General features: G+C 42.3%; 1 protein-coding gene and 1 long non-coding RNA gene across 2 annotated transcripts; both read right to left on the bottom strand.

The window, feature by feature from the left end:
* Positions 1–994: 994 nt before the first annotated feature.
* On the bottom strand, positions 995–15,525 carry LOC311000916 (KN motif and ankyrin repeat domain-containing protein 4-like). The gene is made up of 10 exons (XM_083991821.1): positions 15,165–15,525; positions 8,865–8,944; positions 7,239–8,768; positions 5,714–5,789; positions 4,741–5,064; positions 4,472–4,556; positions 3,522–3,741; positions 3,290–3,432; positions 2,602–2,802; positions 995–1,567 (listed from the first exon to the last, which is right to left on the bottom strand). Exons 2-10 carry the CDS (start codon positions 8,881–8,883, stop codon positions 1,475–1,477), a joined length of 2,691 nt encoding a protein of 896 aa, XP_083847947.1. The 5' UTR covers positions 8,884–8,944; positions 15,165–15,525; the 3' UTR covers positions 995–1,474.
* A 692-nt stretch (positions 15,526–16,217) lies between these two features.
* LOC311001188 lies at positions 16,218–17,476 on the bottom strand. Its single transcript, XR_014596144.1, has 3 exons — positions 17,279–17,476; positions 16,609–17,192; positions 16,218–16,383 (listed from the first exon to the last, which is right to left on the bottom strand). It is a non-coding gene; the product is annotated as an uncharacterized lncRNA (long non-coding RNA).

Genomic DNA, 17,476 nt, shown 5'->3' with positions numbered 1-17,476 from the left:
AAAGAGGTGTCACAGATATTCACTGGTCCACATATGATGTACACCTTGATTCATTGTGGTGTGAAGGCCTGTCTGTGTGGGGGATGGTGTGTTTACATCAACAATATATATGTGTGGAGGCAGCACAGGGGCCTGTACAGACATGAATACGTACAGTCAAAAAGATTTAAATCTATAGTTCATCAACGTTGATCCTCGATTTTAAACACAGTGTTTTATGCAATAAAACAAAAACAGATTTCAGTACTTATGCCATTTGATAAAATAATATGCGTTGCTAATATCTTTGACACTTGACTGATAGTAAAGGAGCTGACTCCATCTCTCGCCCTATATTTGCTCAGGGTCATTACAGCAGCAGGGCAGTCAGTCAGCCAGGCTGGAAAAAATCCTCAGGGGAAATGAGGTGGCTTTGCTCTGTCCGTCACAAATCCAGCCTCCTGCCAGTCTCTACTCTCAATCCTTTTGTTTTATCTCACAAACGTAATCTCAAATCCTTGCTGCGAGACTACAGCACCGTCGCCCCTTACCGTGCCCCCGTGGGCTGGAGGAACAAAGGGGCCACTTGCAGCACATCTGCTTTCATGCCTGACTGGGCCGTTCCACAGCTGGATTGCAGGTGAATCTCATTGTGTCCCCGCTCACAGTGGAATTAGAGCATTTTGGTGGGTGTCATGTTTATAATTGTCTGTCACACTTGAAAGGGATTAGATCTAATCCCTTGGATATGCTCATTTTAGAATTCCAGATTTTTGTATATTGTTGCTTTCTGTGTGTTATTGTATTTGACTCACAATAGTGATGCTGGAATGGAGGAGCTACGCCATCTGCTGGTTGGGCTTGTTACTACAGCAACAAAGCTGACCACTGGGTTTTCATTGCAATGTGTAAACTTACCTTGGTTGAATCAACACAATGGCAACAGTTTTCAGTCATATTTTTTATTAAAAACAAACATTGTGAACATCATGATAGAAATCATTAATGAGTGAAATCAACAGGTTGATTTAGATTTGTCTGTCTTTCATGCAGCATCAAAGAAAGTACTTTGCATTACTTGATATATTTTACATATTTTATTTCTTTTTAAAAGTGCTGAGCTGCTGCAACAATGCAAATAGCAATACTTGGCAATACAATAAACATAAAATAAATATATTTTTTCATTGCATAGTTGTTGAGTGAAGCTGCTGCTTGGGTGTGCAAAGATCAGATCTAAACTATAAACTTCAACAGTAAAGACAACAGACAACTGTACATTGATTTCTCCGGCAATGGTGCCAAACACTCATCTAAAGCTTCAACCGCTTGTGGTGACATAGTTTTGTTGAAATGATGTCATCCCATCTCAAAAAAGGATTCAAAAACAATAACTTGGAACAAACAGCTTAATCGAAGCACAGAGCGCCAAACTTAAACCTCACACAGAAAAGAGGATCATACGTCTGCTGATTCTTTTTCCAGTTTTCCAGCACTACTGAGCTCGAGCTTTAGCGTGGGCCTGCAGGAGGGCGGCCGTGTCCGTGTGGGAACCTCGCATGGCGACAGAGAGCGCAGTCTGACCACGCTGGAGGACAGAAAGAAAGACATGTAATTTTAGCCATGTTATCATAAATGTTCCAGGTAATGGTTACTAGACTTAATAAATTTACTTGAAGAAATTCACAATCCCCAGAGGATGAACTTTGTCCACCCCCTGACTTTTCCTCTGACACCACCACAAGTTTGACAAATGTAACCATTGTGGTGAAGAAAGTAAACATATTTACTAAACTTCAGTGTCATTATCACATTGGCATTGGCATTTAGCTCAAGTGTAGCTTCACAGAGCCACTGGCATAGCATATGACTATTTTCCAGCTGCAGAATTGTGCCTCCCAAAGGACAGATTAAATAGCAAATTTAAAAGCAAGTTTGCATTTTTAGTTCAAAAGACAAATGGGTTAAGAATTAATTTCATGAGAGTTTAATTGGTGTAATCAATCTGGGTTTGTGTCAAGGTGAAACACTTTGTAGGGTTGCGATAGGACACCTGCTGATTTTTTTTTTTTCATCTCTTAAACTCTGCTATAAAGGCAGGCTGTGTCAAAAGTAGAAAATACATATGCATGCTCTCTTCCCTGCTTCCACTCGCTCCAGACTGGCAGATAAGGTACTGTTGGCGGATTAGCTCATCTCAGCCCAGGGAGATTTGTCTTCCTGTAGCCCTGATTAATCCTGGGGAAGCTCTATTCTGCTGCATCCAGACTGTCAGTCCACCCACGTCCACACAGCACGAGTCAAAACATTCAAGCTTTCACACATCTAAGCTCCTTTTTGTGTTTAGTTATGCGAATAGAAAGGGACATATGCCATTTTTTAAACAGATATAACAGGATTTCATATGATAAATGGAGTTGGAGTCATTATTTCAAGTATGAAATTTAATTACCAGGAGTGATGCCTGTAGAATTTGAAAAAAAATATTGTCCAGTTAACAGTTTTTCTTTTGGTATGATGACCACAAACAACTGCCTATATCTCACACTGGTAGCAGTTAAAACTGTATATTCTCTTATCAAATGAAAAGCTGATAATGGGACTTGTTTGCTGCAGGATCACCTTGTCAGTGAGGGTGAGGTCACACTGGCTCCTCTCTAGCAGCAGCCTTGCGATGTGTGTGTGGCCTCTCTCAGACGCGAACATCAGGGCCGTGGTTCCCTGGCTGTCCTGAACATTTGTGTCGGCTCCGCAGCTCAGCAACAGGCGAACCATCACAACGCGGCCGTGTCTCACCGCTAAGTGCAGCGCTGTTTGGCCAGTCTGTACAGAGAGGGAGAGACGATGGGACAGAGACACAAAATTTAGAGCTCAGTTCTTGTTAAAGGAGCTCTTAGAGCATGCTAACAACTTAGTTTTGCACTCTCATTAAGCTTGGGAAGTCACAGGAGACAATGTAAGCAGAGAATAATAGAAGATGCCAAATAGAAGATGCCAAATATTTGTGATTTCTAGTCTCTAATGTCTCTTGTGTTTCCCATAATCCAATGTAATAGTGTATTAGACCCTCCATGCCTGTTAAATTCCTATATCATTTACCGCTTCAAGCCTGACTCAAGTCTAATTTGATTTTATCTGCGTAGAAAAGCTCCCTTCAGAGCTAAAATATTATACAACTGTTCTGTACTCATTATCACCCGTAAACTGATATTCATGTATAAAATCAGTAGATTGACCCTTAGATATTGCACTAGATTGTTGCTGCTGGGAATCAAGCTCCACTTGCGTAATTTCTCCTTGTTTGCACTACCTGGCTGGAGCGAATGTTAATGTTGCCCAGCTCCATTATCTTGCGGACCACCTCCATGCCACCTGGGCCATCAGGGGCCGTCAGCGAGGCCAGCATCACCGCTGTGTAGCCAGCGTTGTTCTGAAGGTTCACATCACTCACACCTGGTGGTGCAAAGGAAATATCAACATGTTTAATGTTTCCAAGACAGCTGATCTTTGTGCAGTGACTCTGATCACACTAGTGCCATTACCTGTGTCTAGGAGCAGGCTGACGATGCTGTAGTTGCAGTGGGACACACTGTAGTGCAGCACTGTGTTGCCATTGTCGTCTGCCAGGTTGATGAGGAATGCCAGCAGCGAAGGTGTGGCTTTCTTCACCTCTTTCAGGTACACAGCCACCTTGCTGGCCACTGAAGCCTCTTCTGCTGCCGCACTGAACCAGTGTTGAAACAACATGACCAGGGCTTTTCTCTGGAAAACAGGCAAGAAGGAAGGAAGGATGACTCTGACACTGATTTGACACACTTTAAAGCCTTGTAAATTGATCTGTTTGCCTTAAAGGTGTGTTAACATTGTGTTCTGTAGACAAACATGTCCACAAATGCCTACTTTACATCTAAAAGCACGTAGCAACTTAAGCTTTCATTTACTGTAGTGGTAATGTGGTGTTTCTGTTCACCCAGTCCAATATTCACTCTCCCCCACCAAATATCTTACTCTTAATGCAAAAGGCTATATTCATCATGCCTTTGAAATTGTCGTCAGCTACAATGTTTAGTTCTGCACACATTGCATACAGTTTATTAGAGCTTTCGCATTAAATGCAGCTGGATCAGAGAACACAGTGGCCTGTATCAAACAATCAGTCTTCAGAGTAAAAATTCAAATTCATAATTATTGAACAGGATCTTCCCCCAAATGTGATAGATTCTTCTCTGGCCTATTTCACACCCCTCCAACAAGACAGTGAACTAAAAGATGCTAAACTGCTCTGAGCTGAGAGGAGCTTTAGAGCTTTAATGACTCTGTGACTTCAATGCTGCTTTTCATATCAGAAATAACTATTGTTGATATCAACTTTAGGCTTTTAAATCATATAGAATCCATTAAGATGAGGAATATCCTTATTCAGCATAACATTCAAATTAACTTCCTGTAAACACCTTCATGAGTTTCTGAGGGTTGAATCAGAGTTACATACCACATCATCACTGGGGTTATCCATGCTGTCCATGTGGTCACTAAGGAACTGACAAGCAGCCATGAAATCTGCACTCACAGTCTCCCTGAAAGATAAAAAGATCATGCATGTCTGATGTAGGATACAAAGAAACAATAAGGAGAATCTTCCCTCACAGCATTACATGTAGGAATATATTCCCATATTCCACAAATGTATCATTGAAAGTGCTCCCCTCAGGGTAAACAGCACATTTACATTTTCCAAGGCATTTGTTATGGTGCTCTCACCTGCCCCCTGTGGTTGTTTCTGAGCCAGGGTACCTCTCCATCTGTTCTCCTGGGGGCTTTGGTTTTGCTTTGGCCATTTTCTCTGAAGCCTCAGCTTCTACAGACACCACTCCTCCATCTGTCCCTGATCCTGTACCCCCAGATATCATCTGTCTGTCGGGGTTAATTTGCCACACTCCCTCCATCCGCCTCTTCCCTGGGTCTGCATCCACCTGGGCAGCAGCCATCTCTCCAGGGCTGCTGCTGCTCTCCTTCTGCTCCCAATCACCATGAACACTCCGCTTCACACCGTCCTGCCCGAGTAGATTTCTACTTGCTTTACATCTTTAAAAGAAATGAAAATGAGGCAGGAAAATAAACGTGTCATGTCATTGTCAGCACTAAAGTCTTGGATCTCTGAAACACTGACTCTGAGGAACTAAAAAGTTGACTAAATCCCCTCAAAACCTCAAACTCGTTTGAAAGTTGAAATTTACAGCATCAGGAATCAACATGAAAGCCAATCAACCATTTTCCCCTGCAATGTCTCATGTGGCTCATTCGGGAACGAGAGTCTTGGATGAGATCTCTGATGCATTATTTATGGCTAGAATATTTCAGTCAATACTTTGAATCCAATCTTTTTAGAGCATCAAAGGCTGGACAAAAGTCAAAACAAAAAGTGCTTCCTCGTTTTAAAAAAGAAAGACAATTCATCAGATTGTCACAACTAGAATAAAAACTGGGCTAGAAAACAGACTAGTCCAACTATTTTACCATTAAAATAAATCCTTGTTTGAGGCTTTGGAAAATGGCAAATGTTCTCTATGACCCTGCTAAGATATGGGAGTCCAGGCTTTAAAATGACTGGTATTCATCTTTCAGATTTAAATTATGATGTTTTCCTCAGTCAGAAAAGTCGCTTAAAGAACCTCAAATACAGTCACTAACCGATAATCATTGCTTTTAAGGTCAGAGAGAGTTATTTACTAACCCTTCATTAACACCCCCTGAAAGTTGTTTTTTTGACGTCTGGCCACATCCATCTGGCTTGGTGATGGATTTAGAGGCTGTAGGGAGAGAGACAGACACAGAGAATGATGATGATGAAATATCAACACAGCTGAACAACAACATTTTGACAGAATTCTTTTGGACGCCACAGTTTCTTCACAAAAACTGTCGGTCACCTACTTGTCAAGAGTTATAAACACTATGGCTACAAAAAAAACAAACCAACAAATTCCATTACTTTTACACCTAATAAGTACATTGTGGATCTGAATTTGACAGAGGAACTTAATGATGTCAGCTTTTCTAAAGCAAACAGTGTTCAAATTACTTTATTAACTTTAATGTTTCACCAAACACACTTGATTTTGACAGGACTTCTGTACCATGAAACAAATGTGAGAATACGACTTCAAACAAATGTCCCTACCTTTTGAAGACATATATGGTATTTCTTCGTTGAAATCAAATGAGGATTTTTTTTCAACAACTCATCTACTCATCAAGCTCTCATTCCTGTGTTGACACAGCTGTTAGCATTGACTAGAGGAGATGGTTCCTATTTCACTTCAACATTTAACTGGAACTCTGTGCATAGGACCAGCTCTATATAGAGCTTAGTGGCTCATTTCATGCTAAGTCTCTATTCAATTCTTTCAGGCTCATATAAAACAATGATAACACGTCATCCCCTGTTTCTTAATGGCATTCCTGACTGGTAAATATTTAAGGTTGATAGTAAGGTTTTAAAAGTACAGGTTGGATTTCAAAACTTAAAATAATGATACCTGTGATAGCCTTTTTCTATCCGTATTGTTTGCAGTTTTTGTAATATAAGCTTTATCTTCAGACCATACACTAAGGAAACATAAATCACTTGTTTTTAAAGGGACGTGTGTTGACTACACTCCTCAGAGACTCACATCTGGTGTTTCAGCTTTCAGCATGCTGGAAAATATGACCATTCAAATGGGAAAAACTCTAAAACAAAGTAGCAGCAGCTCAGAAACACTTAAAACCAGCATTTCTGTCAACTAGTCAAGTCAACCAACCATGTGCTTTAATTAAATACAAGTTGTCAACTAAAAGATTTCCAGTTTTTCTGATTTATAATTTAAATGTGATGTAAATCACTTCTTCACACGAATGAAGTCAAGAGAGGAGGTCCAGCTCTGAGGTTCTCCCTTTTGTCCAACAGATTGACTTCTTCTTTCCCAAACCATGTCCAAACCACACTATTACGATTCAAGTTAGTCTTAATGTGTGAGCACTGCCTCTCTACAGTGCAGCTACTTCACTATAACAACCGTGGTCAAAATAGTCTGTGGGAAGAAAAGCCTGAAAGCCTGTATGAGACACAAATCATTTTTCAGTAACATAATTTGCTTCCAGTTGAGTCTTGTGGATTATACAGTCTAATCTAATGACGTCATAATTCAGCCCTGTGTGTTTGCCCTAAAAGAGATTTAATGATAATCTTGATATCATGTATCTGTGGATGACAGTACCTCTATCTTGTGTTCTTTCTTCATTATTGTTTCCATGCTGGGTGTAGTAGGAGGTGAGGATATCAACAAGTCCCATCATCTCCTGCTGTAGAGAGTTTATCTTAGGATCTGGGTGCTTTGAGGGTTTACCCTCCTCTCTTGACTCACTGTCTGCACACAAACACTCCCACTGCTGATCCAGGAGCCTTTTGAGCTTCTTAATGTGGTGGACAGCCACTGCTGTGTCCCCATTCAAAGTCTCTCCAAAATCACCAGATAGAGGTGGACTCCTTCCAGCTGACATGAAATCAAATACTGAGTCTTGTTGTCGACTCCTTTGTCCATTTGTGGAAACAGTTCTTGCTCCACCAAATGCATCTGAGCTCCTTGAGGAAGGGGCTTTCTTAAAATCAGATTCAATGGATCTCACCATCATCTCATTTCCAACCTGGTCTACCACCACCCTCTCAGCCCGGACCCACATGCCAGGATTCTTGATAAGGTGTTCCACCTTCTCGTCTTTCCTTCTGCCCTCCTCCTGTTGTTCCCTCAGCAGACCCAAGGCCCTCTGGAGCTCCAGGCCAGTCTCATGGAGCTTCTGCTCCAGCACAGCTACCTTAGCCTGCAGGGAAGTCACTGTCAACAGCTCGTCCAGATCTGTACTGGCTCTCCACTCATGTTTTGGATTAGAGTCATCCTGTCTGACACTATGATTTTTAGAAAACCTGGTATGACTTTCATGCCGAGGCCTTTTGCTGTCTACATTGCTGTAGTGGGACAAAGGAAGAGGGTCAGTGGTTCCATTCATTGAAGGTGTATGGATATGTGGACTCAGGCCCAGGCGGAGTCTTTCTCGTTCCTCTTGGAGGATGCATATCTGAGCCCGGAGCTCCGGTATGACCCTCACCTCCATCTCCAGCTCTCCAACACGTTCAATGGCCTCGGTCAGACGTCTCAGCAACCCCGAGCAGTCCTGGGGTCGAGGGCTATCCGAGGAGTGGAAAACATCTTCACAGGAGGTGTTCCTTCCTCCGAGGTGATCTCTTGAACTCCAGAGGCTGCTGTGGTCATCCGTGGACTCTGAGCCCTGTCTCAGTAATACTGTGAGAGGCAAACTGGAGGCACGGAGGAGATGAGGTCTGATGTGCTCACCTAGAGGCTGCTCATCAAACTCCTTGATTCTTGCCTCCATCTCTTCCAGGGAGTTGAGCCCCGTGGGAGACAGAGTCGATCTGTGATCATTTGCCCAGGAGGTATAACCATGATGATGGACGTCCGACAGTCGGGACCTGGGGCCAAGAGCTCCGGTAGATCCCCACAGGTTTGGGCGGTAGCCACATGCAGAAGGGTTGAGGAGTCTGGGAAGAGTGCTTGCCCGGGGACCCTTGCTCCGACGCTGGATTGGGACTCTTTTGATGGTGTTGCCTTTCTCTATGTCATCCACATACTTCAGGAAGTCCAGGTCAAGTCGGAAACCGTAAGGTGTTTCCACTGAGTATGGGGGCTTCCCTTTGATTCCATTCTGTGTTGTTTTATCAGCTGCGATATTTCCTGTGAACATTAAAACACAAATTTAGTATCCAATAAAAAATGTAAAATTCCATAATGTTGTTGTGTTGTAATGTTGTGGACTTTTTTTTTCTTTACCATTTTGTCCTTCCATCATTTATCTCTGTTAAGTTTTCCAAACAGTTTGTTGTCACATTATCTGGTAGGACCATTGGAATCTGGTAAATGAAATAAAATGAAATCAAAATGAGAAGAACCAGTTAAACCAGCCAGACACACATAAAAAATACATGTTAGGACATTTTGTACAAGTAGTAAGTGGTTATTGTGTGGTTTTCAAATAATATAATGGACATAGTCCTCATTTCTGGAGGCACAACTGACAAACTTTGGCAATGCCACTCACTTGAGGTATGGTTGTGGTATTTTTCGTGGGACACCCAATCTAAATTTTATGACCAGATGGAGCAGTAATGGTCCTTTTTTTGTACTCCATTCACAATCTCCTTCTTATTCATCCCCCCTCATGTAGCACAGAGCACAAGACACTAACATCCAATTATTCTCAAGTGCTCTCCCTCTCTCGTTCTTCCTCTCATTCTCCTCTTCTCCCAGTGATCTTTGCTTTTCTCACACGCTCACTGCTTCATTTCTTCCAAGCATCAGGCAGCTATTATTCAACAGTAGCAGGCCTGATGTTCACTTGATTACAACCCTGCCATCCAGGACTAGAGCTGAAAATAGCTCTTGAGACAGTTTCGCCCAGCAGCAATGGCCAGCAGGGCAAAATATACTCCTACAGACATAAATACAGACAACCATTGTTCTGACTCAATACTTTCCTCCCTTCCTACTCTCCCTTTGCCTCCTACTAGATCTCCAGTCTTTTCCCAGATTCTTGCTTTACTTTTACTGGACTGTATCTAACTGTAACTGTCTTTTACTCTGCTCTCTTTCATTTCAGTCTTTGTATTTTTTCCAAATATGGCACTTACTGCACTTTAAATCTGCTGACTTTCCCTTTTTCTCTTTAATAGTCTATGTTATGAACAGAGAGAAGTTATTTCTTCCCCTAACTCACTCAATGTCTCCCTCCTTCCACCCTCACCTCTTCCCTCCTCCCTCCCATGCCCTCCCTTCTCCTGACCACCAGCCTCTGTGGCAGCTCTCTGTCCTCTCGAGGCACCGCAGCCACTGAGCCACAACCCCAAACAATGTCAGCTATGCAGTAAACAGACAAACACCACCGAATGGTCCTGCTGGGAATTTTATCTTCCGTCATTCACACACTCTCTGATGGCCAACAAGAAACAGCAACAAATCTGAAAATTACAGACAGGGATACAGACATTTTCACAAGCTAAGACGTGAAGGCTGAGATAAATGTGTGTAATGTGTAATTAAAGTCAAAGATTCATCATGTCTCACATAGCTGTAGGCCTACTCTCCTTTGCTGATAGCTTTCATATGGGTCAAGTTTGTCATTCAGGGCGTTCAAATATTATTGAAAATACAGACAGTTGCACCAAATTTCAATTTCAATTTCAATTTTTTTTAAATACGGTGAAAGAGAAAAAAATATTTCCACACCGGTAAACATTTATTAACAGAAGGTCAGCATTTTGATTTAAACAAATCTTCTTCAGGACTAAACTTCCAAATCTTTGGGGAGCATTTACCAGTGTGCAAACATTGTTTCCTCTTTCACCTTATTTTGCTTTTTGGGTAGAATTAGTATAACATCAGTGTGTGAGTCCACACACTGGATGTGCCTGACTCTGATTTTCCATTTGTGTCTTACTCTGATTTTAGATCTGTTCTTGTCCTGGCTGTTTGGTTTAGGATTTCCCCACAGTGCTCACCACCTCCCTGCTGACTTACTGCTGTTCTGAAGCAGGAAAATCAAGGTGTGGGCCAGAAAAACAAAATAAAGAGCTGAGAGAATCTAAATATGCAGCCCAGTCCTCAACTTTAGTTCCTCTTTGAAACTCAAATAAATATATGGGTTAATATGGCTTTACATAAAATTAAAGGGGAAAAATAAATCAAAAACTGAGACTGTACGCATATCTATGTTTACGGTATTTTCTTATTAAAAAATATCTGGGCCCTGTGCTAGGGGTTAGCAGAGAAGACAACAGAAAGATTAAGAAACACGTTTCAGCCTCAGTCAGACCTGGACTCAGGAGTTTTTGAAGAGTTTATTGTCACCAAAAGTGGTGACCAGAAAATGTATTGTGGCGATAAGTGCAGTTATTTGTTAATGTTGTTTGGTAGCTTGTAACAGACTGTGGCTGACACAGTGTTGTCGTGTAAACTCTCACTCTCTGACTGACAAGGTTCAGGTGACAGGTGATGGAGCAGTGAAGATGGTGAGTGTTGGAGGAAACATGAGATACACTCAGTTGCATGTTTGAGCCTCAGTCAAACTGAGACTCAGATGTGGATTTTTTTTTTTACAGAATTCAGATGGTTCATGGTAATGTTGGAACGGGTAGCGACTGACACAGTGTTTGTGGTTTTGCTAATGAAACTTTTGTATCCTGTACTGACAAGGTTTAAAGCAGAAGTAAGCGGAATGTTTGTGTTAATATAAGTCTTAAATAGTTATATCTTCCGACAGCAATCACTTACATAGAGTGTTTGGTCTGAAACACGGGTCTGTCAGTCACTCTGCTCTGCTGTAAGCCAAGGAGAAAACTTTCCTTGTATCCTACAACCTGTATCCAATGAGGAGAGAGAACGGCATAAAGGGGCGGTCCTCTCTGTGTGTGCAGCCAAGGGATGCGCATAAATAGGGACGAGGGCGGGGACTGCTAACTCCATCGGCTGACAGGAAGTTAGCTAAAACGACCGGATCGCTTACTTCTGCTTTAAGGTTTATTTCCCATTGGTTATATGACATATGAATCTCTGGCTGTCTGAATCTGTTTTTATAAGACTGTCATTCTTTTACTCCAGTTCGATGGAAATACAGAGTCATGGTGCTGACAGCTTATTTAATTCATGATATGTCTTGTATTATATTTAAAAAAAAATGTATTATAAAATATTATAATTACACCAATCCTGTTTTCCCCAAACTGATCTTTTCTAACGAGTTTCCTCTGTATGTTCTACTGCATACACTGAAACCTAATACAACATGTTACATTCACTACATTGAATTTGATACTCTGTGTATGTTGTTATCACCAGGAGGGTTTTATAATGCTGAGAGGAATCTTTCAGCGCTCAAACTGAAATGTCTAAGTTTAGCTCTTACACGTGGGTGTAAAGCTAATGTACATGCCAAGAGAAAAGACCCTGACATGTTCGTTTTACAAGCCAGAAGATAATTCAGTGGAGTGTCCTCCAGGCAGAAGGACGAACCAGAAGGATAACACGACAGATTTCCATAGAGCTGGTGAGGCATTCAGATTAGGGGGGGAAAAAGCCTCATGTTGCTACAAGTAGAAGTTGTATTCATCATTGCCTCTGACAGTCAGCGCTGTGCCACAGAGCACCTGTCACTGTAGACATCTCAATGCTGGCTGTCATCAGACTCAGAGAGCAGGCGGCTGGTTCGAGTTCAGGAAATACATTTACATTTGTTCTATGAAGTGAAAAATTAGATACTGTCACCTGCTATTAAAGCAGAAGTAAGCGGAATATTTGTGTTAATAGGTATAAGTCTTAAATAGTTATATCTTCCGACGGTAATCACTTACATAGAGTGTTTGGTCTGAAACACGGGTCTGTCAGTCACTCTGCTCTGCTGTAAGCCGAGGAGAAAACTTTCCTTGTATCCTACAACCTTTATCCAATGAGGAGAGAGAGCGGCATAAAGGTGCGGCCCTCTCTGTGTGTGCAGCCAAGGGATGCGCGTGAATGTGGTGACGTAGGGACGAGGGCGGGGACTGCTAACTCCATCGGCTGACAGGAAGTTAGCCAAAACGACCAGATCGCTTACTTCTGCTTTAACGTGTGTAGCTACTTGTATAAATCTTCTCAATCTAAATCTTAAATGACCAGTTCTGTAAAAATGTCACACTGTTTCTTAAGCCTGTCCTTGGGTGCTAAGTACTGTCAGTAGCTGTATGTGTATGCATAGCACTGAGAAAGAGAAATGTTAACTTTTGGGGCTATTTACAGCCCGACAAACAAAAGGACCAAACTGCAAGATCCCACATGTTTTTTAAATAGGAATATAGACACACTCATACATTTCTTCCTGACCAGGTTACCACAGAGGAAACAATATAGAACAGTTACGGTTAGGCCGTTCCCAGGAGTCATTGCCTTAGTCTCTCCACATTTCCGTGGCACACGCTTTAATTGTGTATGCTTGGAGCAATAGGCCCACCTCACAGGAAACCCAAGAAATGAAACATAAAATATTCGCCTAACCCCAAACAGGCCCCTGCCAAACACAGCACTACAGTACGGCTACCTCTGCACACGGTGAACTTGACACAGAGTCAAGTTTTTTTTTTTTTTGTTGAGCTTTTACGAAATCAAAGTTTCCTTTGCATGCAGCCGCAGTTCTTGTTGTATTTTAGTCAGAGGAAGTGTTAGTTTCTTGAGACGCCATTTTGCCTTTTTTGAGCTCTTTTCATCTCAGTGCTCCCACAACAGCTGCTCTCCTCCTCTGGGTGGATGTGTTCCTCCTCACACAGACCTTTAGGCCCTCCCTGCATCAGCATAAACCTCATATAATCACAACAACTCTGTCCACAGCATTTTTTTTTTTTTTTTTACTAAAGCCACAAATTAAATATGAACTCATGACACAGCAGGAGGCGACCTCCCCGTGAAGCAAGGATAAATGCTTGAATCTCAGATAAGGACAAAAGGATTATTTAAGATTTAAGATAATAGCTGTTAAGATTTGGTTTAGTTGCTGATGGTAACAGCAAGGGTTTGTTGTCATGGTTATTTTTAGCCATGGCAACGGTGTCTCTAGGTATGGCAATATCAGTTGATCCAGACTGAAATACCAAGACAGCTATTTGATAGTGTGTACACACATCCTTCGTCCCAAGAGGATGAATCTCAGTGGCCTTTGAGGGTCCCCAGGCCTTCCCCTGACACAAGTTGCCTCATCAGCTGATGAATTTGGCAACCTTTGATCTGGTGCCATTATGAAGTAAACATTTAAACATACACCTGTAACTGAAAAGTAAATTATATTACCTTCAGCCTCAGTTTCTATTTTGTTATAATTATCACGTTAGCATGTAAACAAACCGAGCTAAATGAGGGGAGCATAGTTGATATACCTGCTATACATCAGCATGTTAGCGTTGTGACTGCTAGCCCATTAGGATGCTAATATTACTGTGCGTTCACACCAAGAGAGTTTAGAGTTCAGATCAAAGCACCACTAAGTACAGCTTCACAGAGCTGCTACAGTCTTGTTACATCTTATGGAATTAATTAATTCAGACTCATATGTTTTTCATTTCATGAGTTCACATGGGGTAAACTCAAGCTGTTTGTTTGGCCTCTCACCCTCCCACTTTTTGTACAGACTGACTAGCCTACTAAAATTTGAGATAATGAACGCACTTGAGACCCAACTAGAGCAGAGATCTTTGCATCCTTATTCATTTGGATGTACAGTTTATACTCTAAGCCTACATGTTTCTCCAGGAAAGATTATTCCTCTCCTCCACTTTTTGGCTGTACAGACTGTGGTTTTTCCAGCACATAACTCTGAACCTTGTCTTCTGTTCGGGGGTTGATTTAGAAACCAAAGCCAACTGTTTGGACTTGAGCTCCTTTTCCCTTCCTGATCTATGCATCTCCTCTTTTTTTCTGTCAAACTCACATTTTTCACTCACTGTCTCTATAAAGACTTCCTAGAAACCCCTCAAGTCCTGTGATCTTTTTAAATGTTTGTATTTCATCTTGGGATTTTGGACAACTGGAGTTGTCCTGGTCTCTTTCCAATAACAGCAGACTCAGTGTTGCATTGTGGCATCTAAGCCTCACTGAGTGGTATGTGGAGCCAAAGCTCATAGGATGAAACAGCTGCCAGTGGCTTCATGCGAGGAAGAAAGCTGTGGTATGTTAACATGGCAAGGTTAAAATAGAAAGTGTGCTGCCTGGGTGTGTGTTCACGTGGATATGTGTTTGTGTTGTTTAATGTGCATTCCTGCACAGCATGTGTAAATGTAGATATAATACAATCGAAACAGAATTCAACATTTAATCTTTAAAGGCAATTCCCTTACCACTCTGTTTAGTATGCGACACAGGCCCGGAGGTCCACTCCACACAATTTGTTAAACCACTTTAGAGTCAAAAGCTTTTCTGACCCTGAATTTAGATCAGCCAGTCCCAGATCGAAGACTTTCAAGGTCAACATTCAGCATCTTGGATATGATTAACTATCCAGTCCAGCAGTTCTCCACTGACTGGAGTGATGAGATAAATATTAAATCAGAAGCTTACCTTGCGACATGTGTTCAGCAGGTTCCTCCACTTTATCTTGCTGATGTGAGGGCGTGTAAGCTAGACAGTGCACTACAGTCTGTTCTCAGCTCAGACCAGCCTGTCTGCCTGTCTCCTGAGAGGGCAGGGAGGTGCTGTCAGGGAGAGTGGCATGCCGCGGCTGTTTGGTTAATGCCAATGTGCAGCCGCTGCCATAACAGAAGCTGGGGTTGCTTGTGTGTAAAAGAGTGTATGAAGCAGGGAGGGGCTTGCAAACATGCCTTCCTACACTACACACTATCCAACGAGACTGAAATTTGGGAGGCTAGACATGGACCACACCCACTCTCTCAGACAGCAGCCAATCGCAGCTAAGAGGTGTAGCTGGCTGGGAAAATGACAACGCTTCTGGGACCCTTGTGATAACATGTCAAAAATAAGGAGCAGCTGGTATGAAGCAAGAGAAAGTTTCAGAGTCACCTTACTGTGTGCCGTCAATAATCAGATAAAATCAGTGACTATGCAGTGCCTCATGAACCAGAGTGTAACCCGGTCCGGTGCTATGTGGTCTCTGTCCTCTTTAATCAAGTAAACAGGAGGGGAGAGCAGTGGGCTTGGTGCCATCCATGGGGGCTCATTCTCCCGGTACATGCCACTCATTCTTTGTGGATCCTCTTTCAGCTTGTTACCAGCATCTTCCTCTGGGGTACCACCATCATGCCAGGAAAGCCTATCATCTGCTCTTTATAAGTGCAGTGGACCATAAGTCAGCTACCAGCTGTCCGGTCAGATTGCTCGTCCTTTATGACTATGTGGCGGAACGTGGAGGAAGGGGGAAGTTGTCCAACAACGCCACCTGGGGAATTGCACCCCAGGAAATACACTCAACCCTGTACTGGGGCTACTACAGTAGGTCACACAGATTCGTTACACCAATTTATATAGAGGACATGAGACAGACTTCCAAAAATACCAATTGTTTTTATTTAACAATAATTTACTAGAGTTAAAAGGAGCACATATGCCTTCACAACCTGAGTGTCAGTTATACCACAGCAATTTTGAGAAAACTAAACAAAACAGGAACAGGATTAAAGTTAGTGAGGCGGGCAGACTAAAGCAACTCAAACCACAAAAGAAATACTACAAACCAAATCACCATGTGCCACAGCAAAAATTAAGGGATGTGAGATGGGACCACCACCAGGGAAGTCTGCCGCACACTGCACCAGCTCCTGTCCTGGAAAGAAAAGAAACAAAATTATGTGGAGGGACACTCAAAGTTTAGACTGTACAGGTAGCAAAGATTAAAACAGAAGGCCTATACTAAAACACACACACGCACAACACTCACACCCACGCACACCAACAGAAAAGAATACAGAAAACTAAATATTTTAACCCAAATACAAATAATCAAAAACAATTTACTTAAAGAAACAACAACAAGAGGACCAACTCTTACCAAAATTCAGCTGTGGGTGGGGACCAGGAGTAGTATAGTCACTGACAACCCCACAGCTAGGTAACTAAATCAGAAAAAAGAAATTATGTAACCAAATAACCCAAAAAAAGAAATAAACAATCAAATAATCAAAATAAAGATGGAGTGTTAACTCAAAAAGGAAATAAATTAACTAAGAAACAAAAATGTTGTTTTAAACAGCTGGCCCACAAGGAACCAAACCCACAAAGAAACTAATCAAAAAACAAAATAATTAAAACCATAAAGAACAAACCCAAATAAGTAGCCAATTAAATAATTAACCCAAATAAGCAAACTAACTAAATTAATCAAACCAACGAGAGTTGTGGTGGGGCTGAGAGTCCGGCGCTGCGTCGACAGCAGCCGCAACAGGAGCTCACAGTGGACTGTGAGAAAAGGACGTCGTGGAAGACGAAGCAGAAGACGGAGCGATTGCACCAGGGCTGGAGGCCGTGAATGGTTTACGTTTGGATAGCCGCTGTGGTGCACGTCACTGGGCCGTGCAGTGCAGCCTCACACAGAGCGCAGGAGGAGAAACAGAGGAACCGCTGTGGCTTCAACAGCTACAGCAGGACAGAGAGCAGAGGGCAAACAGCTTTTAGCATAAGGCTACTACAGCCAACAGAAATTAATAAGAGAGCACACTTACCCGAACGAAGAGAGCTTAAGCATCCCAGAACCAGTCACAGTCTGCGGTGACAACAGAGAGCGGACGCCAACTCCTCACAATGCTGCAACCCAACCAGCACGGCCAACGACACTGAAAGTGACACATCACGGCAGCTGTCACACCATACTGTGCCATAAAGTTGCATGAAGTAGCAGCACCCACGCATACCTTGAGAAT

This window comes from Trachurus trachurus (assembly GCF_905171665.1).
Source record: "Trachurus trachurus genome assembly, chromosome: 17".
Lineage (NCBI taxonomy): Eukaryota > Metazoa > Chordata > Actinopteri > Carangiformes > Carangidae > Trachurus > Trachurus trachurus.
Note: the sequence above shows the minus strand (reverse complement) of the source record. Positions and strands in the feature narration are given on the sequence as shown.

Coding starts and splice junctions, on each gene's coding strand:
- LOC311000916 (XM_083991821.1), bottom strand. Junction 3,742..4,471: donor ATAACCCCAGTGATGATGTG/GTATGTAACTCT, acceptor CCTGTTTTCCAG/AGAAAAGCCCTGGTCATGTT. Junction 1,568..2,601: donor ACCTCACCCTCACTGACAAG/GTGATCCTGCAG, acceptor TCTGTCCTCCAG/CGTGGTCAGACTGCGCTCTC.